Source organism: Mustela erminea, chromosome 8 (genome assembly GCF_009829155.1).
Source record: "Mustela erminea isolate mMusErm1 chromosome 8, mMusErm1.Pri, whole genome shotgun sequence".
NCBI lineage: Eukaryota > Metazoa > Chordata > Mammalia > Carnivora > Mustelidae > Mustela > Mustela erminea.
In genome coordinates this window covers 61149442-61164545 of record NC_045621.1, presented here as the reverse complement: position 1 = coordinate 61164545, position 15104 = coordinate 61149442, and the positions used below count along the sequence as shown (strand labels likewise).

At 36.6% G+C, this 15104-nt stretch overlaps 1 protein-coding gene across 4 annotated transcripts in view; it reads left to right on the top strand.

Annotated features, from left to right (window-relative positions):
- Positions 1 to 15104, top strand: part of SLC38A11 (solute carrier family 38 member 11) — a 51180-nt gene that overhangs the window by 33608 nt on the left and 2468 nt on the right. For 2 of the 4 annotated variants that reach the window (XM_032355792.1, XM_032355793.1), the window contains 4 exons: positions 1406 to 1476; positions 2548 to 2709; positions 5789 to 5901; positions 8795 to 8926. In XM_032355792.1, coding sequence (XP_032211683.1) covers positions 1406 to 1476; positions 2548 to 2709; positions 5789 to 5901; positions 8795 to 8926 — 478 coding nt within the window. The remainder of the gene's footprint in view (positions 1 to 1405; positions 1477 to 2547; positions 2710 to 5788; positions 5902 to 8794; positions 8927 to 15104) is intronic. The other 2 variants (XM_032355791.1, XM_032355790.1) reach the window with 2 other exon arrangements.

Sequence of the window (15104 nt, the reverse complement as noted above, 5' to 3'; positions counted from 1 at the left end):
AAATATGGGGGGGTAGGGAAGGGAGGGAAATAAGACAATGCATAAATCCCACTAACTTTGACAAAGCAAATGAGACTTTTTTGTGTGTCTATTTTACTTGGAGAATGACTAACTTATGATATAGGTGGGTTTACACCTATTGCTTTATGCTTTCTGTGACCCTACTTCCCCTTTTCCCCTCTTCTATCTTAATTCTTTTGGGTTTCACTCAAGCCTTTCCTTTTCATGGAAGCTGGACATATTTTAGCCATTTTGTCTACTTTTATTAAATGACAATGAATAATAATAATAATAAGCTAATAATATTAGTGTCCAGTTATTAAACACTGACTATAATATGTAAGTCTCTCTTTCAGAAATCTTACATACTCTATCTCATTTAATTCACGCAATAACTCAATGGATTAGGTACTACTATTATTACCCTCATTTTATAGATATCAAAACTGAAGCACAGAAAGTTTCATAACTTGCCTAAGATCACACAGCTAATAGGTGGAAGGGGCCAGAAGACTAACACAGGCCATCTGATCTCAGAACCTAGACTCTTCGCCGTTATTCAGGGATACGTTAACCAGGGAGACCAATCTCTGCCAGTAGACAGGTTGGCAAGTATTTAAATTCCACTAAGAAATAGAATGTTAAGATAATTTAAAGTTCATATATTTCCAAAATGTCTTTGAGAACTATTTCCACAGGTGGGAATTTGAGGTCACTGAAAGTTCACTGTGAAAGAGATACTGGGACGGACAGCAAATCTCAGCTTCACTTATTATCTGTGGAAGCTTGACAAGTTTTATCACAACCCAGAGCTTAACTTTCCTAATGTATTAAATAGTGACAATAATACTTGAGTGTTACTGTGAAGATTGAAAAATCATAGGATAATTCCCAGAATATAGTTAAGTATATCCTCAGTTAATATTAGTTCATGTCTACCCTCTTCAGTAAACTGTGGTGGCAACTATGAATTTCCCTGAGGTAGGATGAGCCTGGAGAATGAGTTAAAGGGGAATGAAGGATGTATTGATTAGCTGAGGAGGAACATTGCATTATTAATTTTTGTATCTCCCTCAATCAGTATCTTCAGTGATGAGTGCATAACAAATGTTTGTTGTTAAATCGGTGAGTAAAAAAGTCATAAAATTAAGTAGTCAGTGGATATTTTAAGTATCTAAGAATAAAGTCTTCCCAAGTATTTGACATGCATTTTAGAGGACAGGAGGGAACCATAACATGCATGTTCCTGGGAAATTATTTATAATTAAAGAAAATTAATGGGGGACCCTTATTAATTCTGACTTAAAGATACTCAGTTTTTATTGTGACACCATTTCTTGTTCTCTGACGTGCTTAGGCTTGCATTTGTTTGCTCATTTGTTAAATTACCTGATTTATCTTCTAGACCAAAAACAGAAGATGCTTGGGTATTTGCAAAACCCAGTGCCATTCAGGCTCTTGGCGTGATGTCATTCGGTGAGTGTATGATTTCACAGGCCCTGTCTCAATATGGAATCTTCGGTATAATGAAAAAGTTTCATATTTGTGTCTGGAGAGCAGATGTCCAAAGCTTTACACTTCCTATTAACAGCATATGATCTAGTTTGTGCCAACATAAAATTAGGCTCAAACTTTTCTCACTCATCACTAAAATTTGATTTAATTTGGACAAGTCTCTTTCTCATGCAGAAAACTCATTATAGTCATCTTGTTTTTTAACTTGAAAATCTAGCAAGTGTTATTTGCTTATTCAAAACCTTGCACACAAGGTATTACAAATTGGCCAGATGTCTAAAGCTACTCTGCTATATCCCAGATTGGAAAGGAAGCCGTGGACGGAAAATATAGTGTTGTTTAGATTTCCCTTAAGATTGGAAGGCCACCAGGAAATGGAAAATGGGAGAGAAAGTTGGATAGGACTGGTTTGTATCAAGAGTGACAGGAAGAGACCACATAAGTCTAACATGAGTGAAATTTCTCATTCCTACAGTTGTTAAAAAAGTTATTTTCTGACAGAGCTAAATAAATTTATGTATTTGAACTTCAGTTCAGTAGCATTCCAAAGTCCCATACATCTCTGAATTTTTGGAGGAAAAAAGAGAATCTTAGTGCTTCTGTTAACGGACAGTTGGAAGGCAGGCAAACAGGGACAGGGGCCCCTGCTCTAAGAGGAAACCACCCTTAAAAGGATTTTACACCATGCTGGAGGGAGCCCTCCAGCCTTTCCCATGTGATAGGTAGATGACAAAAATGTGCTTGGATGACAGGTGCTGGGAGGGCTAATCAGATAAAACAGCCCTCCAACAAGCCCATAAAAACCCCTATAGCTTTAGAAACTCTAATGGCAATCCTCTTGGGTCCTGCTGTCCTCAGAGCTTTGTACTCTCGCATTGCTGTTGCTCAATAAACCTCCCTTTGCTGCTGCCCACCACTCTGATCTACCTCTTCTTTCTTCGAAGCCCTGTGACACCATGGGTCCCGAAGGAGAAGGAAATCCAGTAACACTTGCTTTAATGGTGCTTTTTTTTTTTCTTTTTTGTATTGCAGCATTCATTTGTCACCATAACTGCTTCTTAGTTTATGGTTCTTTGGAAGACCCCACAGTCGCTAAGTGGTCCCGCATCATCCACACGTCCACTTTGGCTTCTGTACTCATCAGTACTCTCTTTGCTACCTGTGGATACTTGACCTTTACTGGCTTCACCCAAGGTAAAATGAGAGATTCAGTTGTCATCATATTTTGTTACTCACATGGAGTGGTTCTGTCACTTCTCATTTAGGGCACAGATATACCCAGTTTTCTACGTCAACGTATCACTGATCTCTTTTATCCGTTCTCTCCTCTACCTTCCCACCTGTGCTGTTTCTGTTTTCCTGGCTTTCTCCCTTTTCAGCTGCTAAACTTGGTTCTGTAGTTCTTCCCTCTCTTCTTCCATTCTTTCACTTAAAAGCACTTGAAATCTGGCTTCCGTCTCCACTGCTCTACTGCAGCTTCACTTTCAGAAACGCCAGCGTCCTCTCACTCTCTAAAGTGAATAATCTTCTTGGTTCTGATTCTCATGCATCTCTGTGAATCACATGACAGTTCTGAACATCCTGTCTTTCCTCCTATAGGAGAAGGAGCACTGCCATATCATCTTTCACTCTGTTAATATTTTCTTTCTCCTACCTTCTCTCTTCTTCTTCCCCCACCTTCCATTAACTGGCTCAGACAAGTTGTCTTCTTTTCTCTCAACAAATCCTCTGGAGATTGTCATTGTTTTAAACTCTAGTCCAGACCTTTCTTTTCATCTCTAGCCTCTTGCCTGCAGGACATTCCTACTGAGTGATCCCATTCTTGCTTTAAGCACAAAACATCATCTTTCCCACAAAACCAGCCCCACCCCTCCCCCTCTCCTCCAACACACCACCCCACACTGAATTTATTTCTCTTTCCCCTGTTCACCCAGGCCCAACAGCGGAGTGGCTATCTCTTCTGCTTCCTTTGACCTGTGCACTCACTTCTCTGTGTAGTATAATACCCAGGGTAATCTGACAGCCCACTAAATGCTGTGATTCAGACATGTCACAGCTTTTGCCGGTCTATTATCTCATTTGACCTTGAAACAACCCTATGAAGGTAAGTGGAATAACTAGTTTTACCCCCTGCTTAAAACACAAAGAGGTGAAGAAACTTGCCCAGGCTGGCTGGTGACAAAGTAGAAAACAAGTCTCCTGACTTCCAGTTCAATTTTTGGTTCCACTCTCTCTTGCTCTCTAACCTACTTTGGTCAAGTGCAACCCATGAAAAGCTGTCTCTTACCCTCAAGCTCCTCTTCACTTAGTTTTCATATGATACGAGGTACTCTTGGGTGTATTGTTTCAAATAGTTACAGATGACTATGATTATAGGCAGAGATTTCTCAAGAAATAAAGAAAAAAGTAAAAACGGCTTCAAAACAAAGTGTTTAACATAATTCCAATGCCATCAAAAATTTAATCTGTATATGTGCCATTTGAGTGCAGCAATGAAGTGACTGAGAAAGTCTTGGTAAAAATTATGTTTCAAAATACTGCCTTGTATCACTATTGCTACATCATTTGCCAAGGTGAATGGCCTGTAGGGGCCAGTCTGTACAAAACCTTGGTTTTTAAATGCCTTCCCTGTAAGACATAAACCCTCTTTCTTACTCATACCTTCCTGGTGATATTATCGGTGGTAATTGTGTAGATACAATTAAATCTTTATTTAACCAAGCTGACAGGTTGGTTTTGGTTTGGGCTTTTTGTTTATTTTATTTTATTTTGTTTTTTTGAGTTTTTTAACTTAGCTGTAATTCCCAAAGATATCCTTAGACGCAAGCTGGAATAAACTTGACATTGTTTCTTCAGGCCATTCCATTTTGGGCAAATCTGGTCTTACCTGTGCGAACTGCATGCTTTTTTTCTTTTCCCTTTTAGTAGATAAATTTTAGCTTGTTAGGCAGTAAAGAAGTCGAGGGTATTCTTGACATTCTCAGCCCCTTTGGAAAAGGTGTAGGATCCATTTTTTTAGTGAAGGTTAGTGATCAGAGACCTTCTGTCCTCTTCTCTGAGTGATAGAATCTTTTCAGTCGACCTTGAAGCAGGTCTCTGTCAGGACTGCTTTGTGGTTTAATCCCTTTCTGCCCCAAAGGGACCCTAGAAAGTAATGTACATTGGCTCCAATTTATAGGGGGAGGGGAGAAGAGTCATTAAAGTAAGTCTTAGCAGAGGGCATCATTTAACTTTTTAATGAAAAAAAAAAACAGAAGTATAGTTTTGTTTTCTTCTTAAACATTGAAGTACTATGTGACTTTGATTTGACTTTTTCTTCAATCTAACTGGAAAATCTGACCCAAATTTTAAAATGTAAGTGTGTTATATTTAGGAAATAAATAAGCCCAAATAGTGTTTGTTTCAGTATTGGGAAACTTTTTGCTGACATGACTTTTGGGCCCTCATCAGATCCCTCCATTTCTTCATAGATGTCTGAGAAAATATAGTCTCTAAAAAAAGGATTGATTCAAGGTGTACATGGTCCATTGTTTAGTTTGGAACTAATTAAATATAATGCTTTTCCTCAGAAATAAACATAGTTTTACAGTTTTGTATCAGTGCACTTGCGCTCGGGTACATGTCAGATACCATGAAAGGTGAATCCTTGCTGTGGCCCTGGGTCTGGGATTAAACCTGATAGCATGATTACAGGAAATTCAGCTCCCCAGATGTACTGGTCTACTCTTCCTTTCAGGATTGCCCTTGATCTAAGAATAACATTTCAAAAGGAAATTTGTTTATTTTAACAGACTTTTTTTTTTTTTTTTTAATAACGAAGTCACTTATTTGCCAGAAACAAAGACCAGAAGCAAAATTATTAAGCTAATGCACAAGAATTTAGGGAGTTGATTCAGGTGTCAGAAGACAATGGATGAAAGTATTTTCCAGAAGTTGATACAAATTTAAGGCAGATTTACTAAAAACAAACTGAGAATAAGAGAAAAACTGTCACTGATTAATTCATCTTCACGTGGAATATGTACTAGTTTTAATATCAGGATATTATTATCAGTATGTATAGTTATTGAAAATATTGAGAAGTTATTGAAAGTGTTATCAGTGTGTATAGTTGTTGAAAACAAAAAACGTGTATTTAGAGTTGGCAGTCTATTCTATTAATTAAATGGAGTTCATGGAGCTCCACTTATATAATAAATATCCAATATCTGATTTGTTAGATATTTATTTCAAATATTCTGTTGAAATTCATCTATTTTATATTATTCTCTAGGAGACTTATTTGAAAACTATTGCAGAAATGATGATTTGGTAACATTCGGAAGGTTCTGTTATGCAGTCACCGTCATTTTAACGTACCCTATTGAATGCTTTGTGACTAGAGAGGTAAGCACAATTCCTTTCTAACATTTTACCTAGTCAATCCCTCTTACTACATTTAATTTAGGAAGATTTGTAAATAATTTAATTCTGCATATTTACAAGTGCATGACAAGTCATATAAGTTAAACATTTCTTTTTCAACCAGTTTAAAAATAAATTTATATTCACATGTTTACAAATTACTTTTTTCAAATGTTGGATTTTGAAGATGATGTTTGGTGGTTTAGTTTATATTAGCATAAGTATAAATATTTATACAACTGCATTCCATAATGAATGCCAGCCTTTAATAGAGCCAAACTAAGTTGTGATTCACAGACCTGTACCCCTGGGGATAGAGTATTATGCCTCCATCAGAAAGGATGAATACCCAACTTTTGTAGCAACATGGACGGGACTGGAAGAGATTATGCTGAGTGAAATAAGTCAAGCAGAGAGAGTCAACTATCATATGGTTTCACTTATTTGTGGAGCATAACAAATAGCATGGAGGACATGGGGACTTAGAGTGGAGAAGGGAGTTGGGGGAAATTGGAAGGGGAGGTGAACCATGAGAGACTATGGACTCTGAAAAACAATCTGAGGGTTTTGAAGGGACGGGGGGTGGGAGGTTGGGGTACCAGGTGGTGGGTATTATAGAGGGCACGGATTGCATGGAGCACGGGGTTTGGTGCAAAAATAATGAATACTGTTATGCTGGAAATAAAAATAAATAAAATAAAAAAAAAAAAACATTCTTACAAAGAAATTAAGTATTAAGATTAAAAACATTTTTTACAAAATCATCCTTTGAACAGATTTTGATCAATTTTGTTATTCTGAAAAAACCAAAATGCCTTATTGTCAATGGAAAACCAAAATTCAACTTAAACCACTAGTTTTACAGATATATTTCATTTATATATTTATACAAATATATTTATATTTTTATACCATGTAAAATAATAGACATAGTATATTTCATATATATGTATTTGTGATGTATTTGTACTATATGTATGGATTTTTGAAGGAAGATTAGGTGAAAAAGAACTCATTCTTTTTGTGTAAAGCTGGAGAACATGGCTTGTCGGGAATCCCTTATACAGTCAGCGAAAAATCCACTGTACCAGTCAGCAGAAAAAGCATGATCCTGCTTCACAGTGGTTCTTTCAGCAATCACACTGAAAAGGGCTTAGTTTTAGGATCTATTCCTAGAGGCTATTTACACAGTGCACCATGTGAATGGTTCTAATGTGTGAAGTGAAACGCCTACAGAGCTTTAAATACGCTAACTAACCATAGGGCTTCTAGAGAAAGACCAGTACTTAACCTTATGCAAGTTCTGGGGGTAAGGAACTGCTCAGGGAAATGGAATAAGGAAATGTTCAGCACTATGTATATCCTTTTACAATTAGCACTTGTCCTCACTTACAAATGTCTAACTCACAGTCCAGTTCTCCACCTTGAGTATAAGGGAGAAGTAGACTAAACTTTATGAAGACTTTTCAAATTTAAGAACCTTGAAATTTTATTGCTCTTGTTGGATGCAGGAAATGGTTTTATTTTAGCTTCTACCTAGTACTTTGGGTTCAGATCTGATCTGTAGATCAGCGGTTAACAGATGGTACCTTCTCATGTGGTTTCTGGTGACCATCTGAGTCACTCCACCTGCACAGCTTATATCTTTAGTCCTTGGAACTTGTTTCTTCTCCAGCTGCCATGATGGGAAGATAGAACTAAATCAAGATCTCTTCCATGGTAGCAAATACTAGGCAGAGGAACCTCAAATATACTTTACTCATTCACTTCCTTTTTCTCTCTTTTCTATCCCCCCCCATACACATACACACACACACTTAGCATAAACACAGTCAAAGCCATTTCTACTTGTAGGTAAAGTAGCCAGCCACATACAAGGACACGAAAAAGCCTGTCCATACCACTAATGAGTATCTCTCACTAGTCTGCCACACTCAGTGATTTTCTACTATTATAATCATATATTAAAGACTTCTATAAGAATGAATTTTAAATACCTGAAAAAATATCACCCATTGCAAAACCATAAATGAGTAAAATTTATTACTATTCATGGTCATTGTTAGCAGGGTGATGGCAGTGTGCAGTCTGTGAGGAATGTTAGGTAAGTAATAGCTTGCAGAGTTGGTTTCATTAAGGTCCCCAGCATCTGACCTTCTACCATTTCCAACTCTTGTCTCAGGGTTCTCTTGCACAGAGTCAACCCTGTTCAGATTGTCTCCTTTTTGTCTTTCATAGGTATCTTTCCTGTTCTTCTTTCCTCTTTTGCTCTTTTCACACTGTTACTTCAGTCTCTAATTCTGCTCTAAATCCTACCCATGTTTCAAACCTTACCTCAAGCCAAAGTAGGACAAGGACATTTCAGGATTGCTATAAAACTGATTAAAGAAATTTAGATCTAGGTAACTAAAGCTCCTTCTAGTTCTAAATTCTATTTGATCTTTTTTATCCAGTCACAAATTGATCACTATTTGTTTTCTTAGATTGGTTGATTCTCTTCAATCTCCTCTCACTCAAATAATCTAAATAGTATCATTGTTTCTTGTTGGGTTCAAATACCTTATAAGTAACTTCCCAAGATCTTTCTAACACTTGAGAAATGTGTTTTTTCACACATTATATACCATGTTTTGGGTCTTTAATATAATCTATGGCCTGTCTAATAATTCAACAAAGAATACTTGTTATTGAAGTATGTGTTTGTCTATGTGTAAGTACTTCGGAAAAGATAGGACATTCATATGGCTTAAGATTTGACTGACTGTCTTACTGGTAGTTTTTTATACAGTCCTAAGTGCTGTAATATGATATACTTTCTTGATAAGTCCCGCATGCCTCTGAGACTCCCTCTCTAAATAATGTGTTTATTTGGCAGGTAATTACCAATGTGTTTTTTGGTGGGAATCTTTCATTGGTCTTCCACATTATTGTTACAGTGGTTATCATTACTGTAGCCATGCTTATATCATTGCTGATTGATTGTCTTGGAAAAGTTTTAGAACTCAATGTAAGTACATTTAAAAATTTACACCTTCCATTCTAAAAATCTCTTCAAAAATAATGTTTACATTTAACAAAGGATTTTCCCTAACAAAGGTATCAGTTTCTGAAATGAGATGAAAATGTGTTTGTTATGTGATAATAAATATTACAATGGTGATATTGTGTACTTTCTAAAACTATATACTTTTAGAGCAGTGATTCTCTAATGGGGAGATTTTGCTCCTCCTTACCAGGGAACATTTTCGGCTGTCACAGGTGGATAGGTGGGTGCTTCTGCATCTATTGGGAAAGGCCAGGGATGCTGCTAAAGTCCCCAGAATGCACAGGACAGCCCCCATTATAAAGAATTATCCAATCTAAAACATCAGTAGTGCTAAGGTTGAGACACCCTGGTTTGGAGCACTTTTTCCTATTTTATTTTCTATAATACACATAAATATTACTAAAAATAACTATATATTAAGTGGATCTGGAAGTTGCTGCATAAAAATAGGTCTAGAGGGATTCATTAAAAAATTGTGAATGAAGAGACTTATATCTATACCCCACATTCACTTACCACAGCCCAAGTTCTTTTTCTTTAAAATATTTTGTTTCCTTTTCTAGACCTTTCCCTCATAATCTCTACTTCTCTCTCCCAAGTCTAAGTCCCCGTCATATCACATCTGAATTAAAACTGGCTTTGCGTTTCAACTAGCACGTATTTAAGTTCTCCTTCCAGTTTATCTTGACAATGCTTGAAAATCTCCACTTTCCTACGAGAGCAAGCATAAACTCTGTTGCCTCTGTAATCTGACCCTGTGCCTTCTATAGAAGGTTATTTACCATTTACTTTCCCAAATCCACCTTTAGCTCTAGTCAATCTTATTTTGGGCCTATGAGTAAGCCATATTAGTTCTTTCTTTTATCCGTTGGCTTATGTTTATTCTTTTATAATTACTATTTTCCTTTCTTTTTTTTTTGTCCAAATATACAAAGATTTAAGGTCTAGTGCAACTTCTAACTCATTTATTTGTTGATCAAATATATATTATTTTTATATAATTGAGATACAATGATGGGAGGAAATCAGAAAAGATCCATGCTTTCATGGAGCTTACAATCTCACAAATAAACATGAAAAGTTCAACTGCTATATAAATCAAGAAGAAGAGAAAGGAAAGAGATGGATTCCCAAAAGACACATATAAGAAAAGATTAACAGGATTTGGTGACAGAGGGGGCTAGAGGGACACATCAGGAATGACTCCTCGGTTCTACTTTGTGGAGCTGGGACAATGATGCCATCTGGTGAGAAATGAATAGAAATGGATCTACCATTTTAGAGTCATTAATTTTCCTCTTCTACAATCCTTATGGAATTTCTACTCAGAATTCCACCACTCAGCATTTATTAATTGTGCACCAAAGGGAGGGCAGACTTTTACAGATGAGATCCCATGTCATTATTTCCTCACTCCATTGAGAGTTGAGGGATAGGTGAAGGTATTATTGTCTGTGCCCAAGACACTATTCCCTCAAGATAACCATCTGAATTTGAAGTTACAGACAAAACAGATTCAGTCAGTAATAGACTCTTGAGGATGTTCTCGTAGAAGGTTATACGAAGAGTAGGGAGTAGGTCCCTTCCACAGGACCCTGGAGAAACATCTATTCCACCAGCAATAGAAAGAAATCTCATAGAAAGATGCATGAATATCAAAGGTAACTTTCACCTACTTCTCAGTTTTGCATAGGCCAAAGGCTAGACAGTTCATACAAAATCATTTCACATTCCAGCCTTGATCTTTGTAAGTGGTTGGCTGTGACCTCAGTGCACTAACTTGATTTATGTATTGTTATCATGTACTGTTTGGACTGTCCATAAGCTTGCCTTCCCTACCAGAGAGTAAGTTCTTTGAAGACAAGAATGATATTTAGCTGCCTCTTCCATCCTCCACAGTCTATGGCATAGTGCTAAGAACACAGTGCTCAAATTACTGCATGGGCAATTGCCTCTTGGGACCACAGATCAGGAACTATTTCTACAAATGTTCCTGGACATAAAAGACATCCTTTAGAGTAGCACTGGTATATTAAGTGTTACCAAAAATTAATGGCATTGACAATGATAGTAATCTTTCATCTGTGCTGAGGTGCGATCAACATAATGATTCCCAGATCTGTTATTTCTTACTTTGGTAAATGTCTCATTTGAGTTCATCTTTGGTTGTGTGTTCTTTTAGTATTGTAGGATTCTGGTATTAAAAAAATATGTTTATCAACTACCTGAGAGCTCACCACATGTTGATCGCCTAACAATTTTTTATTCCCTTTAAGTTAAGCAACCTCATACATATTTCTAATTTTTTAGTAATGATATATTTTTGTAAATATTACAGTAACTTTCTGCTAATTGCTTATCTCTCTGACAACAAAATTGTAAGCACTTAATTACATTAAATATTCCCTGTTGTACTTACGTTGAAATTTTTTTGTGTTTAAGACAGAATTCTGGTATTATAGAATAATAAGGGCAGAATATTGGATGAATGTCTATTACAAAGTCAAGATCTGAGCTGGTTGTGGAAGACTATTTTTAAAAATTTTAAACATGATTCAAGATTCTTAGATTTTTTTTAAAACCTGGTTATATAGATACTCATAAAAAGACAAATAAGAGTTTTAAGTTGTCTTTTATGACCTAATAACCCAATTACATTGGTTTAAAGAAGTGAGCCCGTTAACTATATGTTCAATTAAACACTGGCAAAGCAGGGAAGAATATTAAACGGGAAAAGACAGTCTCTTCAACAAACGGTGTTGGGAAAACTGGATAGCAACATGCAAAAGAATAAAACTGGACCACTTTCTTACACCGACACAAAAATAAATTCAAAATGGATTACAGACCTAAATGTGAGACTTGAAACTGTAAAAATCCTACAGGAGAACACAGGCAGTAGTAACCCATTTGACATCAGCCATAGCAACTTCCTGCTACATATGTCTCCTGAGACAAGGAAACAAAAGTAAAAATAACCTATTGGGATTACATCAAAGTAAAAAGCTGCATAGAGGGAAACAGTCAACAACACAAAAGGGCAGCCTATGGAATGAGAGAAGAGTGCAAGTGGCACCTGTAAGCAGTTGGTATCCAAAATATATAAAAACCTTATAAAACTCGACAATCCCAAAATGAATAATCCAATTTAAAAATGGGAAGAAGACATAGAGATGACCAACAGGCACATGAAAAGATACTAAGCATCACTCATCATCAGGGAAATACAGATCAAAATTACAATGAAAAAAAAAATTACAATGAGATGTCACCTCACAACCGTCAGAATGGCTTAAATTAACAACACAAGAAACAATAGATGTTGGCAAGAATGTGGAGAAAGGGGAACTCTCTTACAGTATTGGTAAGAATGCAAACTGGTGCAGTCATTCCGGGGAACAGTAGGGAGGTTCCTCAAAAAGTTAAAAATAGAATTACCTTACAACCCAGCAATTGCACTACTAGGTGTTTACCCAAAGAATACAAAAACCCTAATTCAAAGGGATACATGCACCCTAATGTTTATAGCAGAATTATCTATAATAACTAAGCTAGGGGAAAAGTCCAAATGTCCATCGAGTGATGAATGGATAAGAAGATGTGGCATACATATACAATGGACTATTACTCAGTTGTAAAAAAGAATGAAATCCTGCCATTTGCAACAACGTGGATGGAGCCAGAGAGTATTATGCTAAGTGAAATGAGTCAGAGAAGGACAAATACCATATGATTTCATTCATTTGTGGAGTTTAGGAAATAAACAAGCAAAGGGGAAAAAAAGAGGGAAGCAAGCCAAGAAACAGACTCTTGATTAAGAGAACAAACTAAAAAAAAAAAAAAAAGAAAGAAAGAACTGGTGATTACCAGAGGGGGGGTGAATGGGGGGATGAGTTATACAGGTGGTGGGGATTAAGGAGGCACTTGTGATAAGCACCAGTTGTTGCATGGAAATGCTGAATCACTGAAGGCATTTTGTGAGAATGTAGTATAGGATCTCCATTCTTTTACAGATCACCTGAGCTTATGTTTCTCCAATCAACAAAAGTCTTTTGGCATGCACAACAACATATTCAGGTCTTTACTCAGCTCCCTTCATGTAGACATTTGTCACATTTAATAGAGCCAGATGAGGCATCATTTCTCTCAATAACGAATGTTGGCCGGATCTAAAGCATGCTGTGTTCCACTTCGGAATGACAGTGTGAGCTAACATGTATTGATGACTCTGTGCCAAGTGTTTTGCATGTGTTACCTTCCTTAATCTGTATTGGTTTTACAGATGAAGAAACTGAGGCACGGAGTGATTAAATAGAGTGACTAAATAATTCACACTACCTGTAAGTGGCAGAATCAAGATTTGAACACAAGCTTTCAGCCCCTATAGACCACATTTTTAATTATTGTGGTAGCCTAAAGTTTCCTAAAGAGAAGGCTTTAAATTATGCAAAATAAGTAGGTTCATTTCTCTATCCAATTTTTAAGTTAAAAGCCTATGTATTAAACTTACCTATAAGTGAGGTTAAGAGTAATCTATAATATATATGGTTAGACTTTAATAATGAGTTAAAATCAATACCAGGAGATGAAATAACATGGAACTGAAAGTTTTTCATCTAAATTAGTTTTTAGCTAATAGTTTTATCTTAGTTAACAACTGTACTCTACGAATTCTTTTCTACTGTGGTGTCTGAATCATCACTAAGTAGAATAATGATCTTTACTTGCGAGATGTGTAGTAGAATCAGACTCTCAATTTGCAAAGCTGGGGAAATGCTGTTACTTACTGTGACTAGAATAGTATAGGATAAATATTTGGAGTTACATTAGTTACTTAGTAAAAAGCAAAACCCCATTTAGAGCGTAGCTTTCTTATTATTTCATTGTTTTTATAATAGTAGACAACAATGACATATTTTCCAAAGGAAATGCACTCTCAATTTTAAAGGATTCATTTTAGAAGCAAATAAAATAAATAGAAGTCCCATTCTTGGTATTAAGAATCCAGTATCTGGGCACTGATGTTGCTATTAGAGAAAAAAGGCATCTACAGTAATTGGGCCCGGTGGGTTTTTTACTCGCAGTACAAAGAGAAAAGACGAAGCAGCTGGGGCCTGTGGCCAGAGTAACCAGCCCAATGAGCATTGTGTACAGCTTAAAGTAGGAGGAAGCAAGCAGGCCAATTATCCAGCGTGAGCCCACATAGAGAGATACAGCCATCAGGGTAAGCAAGGCATAGTCCAAGCTGCCAAAGACCTCCTGAGTGAGCCCGAGTTTCTCTTCAAGGTATAAGAATCCAAACTGATTACCAAGTAGAAACCTAGAAGAGGTATAAGCATTCTTTTGTTTAGTTTGCAGCTGCCTTGTACCCTTAGAGAGTTTTCTATTCTGGTAAGAGAATTAAGGTAAGTTCCCAATTTGTATTGCCAGTAAAAATTCTCAACACCTACTGCTTATAGCAAATTGCAGAATGCCCTGGCATCAGTAGTGTTATTATCAAAAGACTATGCTGGCTTGCCTTTAAAATAAGGCTATATCTTATTGTCCCTTTAATGAAAGTTGGGATGTTTACATACTGCCTAGCAATTCCAAAAAATTATTCCAAAGCCAGTGGTGTAGTCTCACACAAGGCTATATTAAATAGATCAAATAAGCAGGACGAATTTATAGGAAAAAGAGCAGATGGAACTGCTGTGTCATTCTACGGATGATCTTGGGTCCCAACAACAACCTCTAGCAGGACTGGGCTTTCAAATATTAAGAAAGTAACCACTATCTAGACAAGATACTCAACTGGACTTCTTCCAGTACAAACATCAGCTATATAGTTTTCCCACTAATTACTACTTTCTCAACTCTTAAGAATTATAGCATAAACAGAACACCCATTGCTTTGGACTGCCCAGCAAGTTAGGTTTGGAAGTGTCCCAAAATGCTGACTGATGACAGCTTCTTAACAGCAGCTGGTGGCGGTTTTCATCCTGATAGCATTTTCAGCACTCTGAAGTTGAGATGCATTAGTCTCACATATTTGTTCCTGTGAAGAGAAGAGACTCTATACATATACACACCACCACACCCACATACGTATATTTATATCTTAACCATTTTTTCATTGTTTTCAAATTTTTTCAAAGAA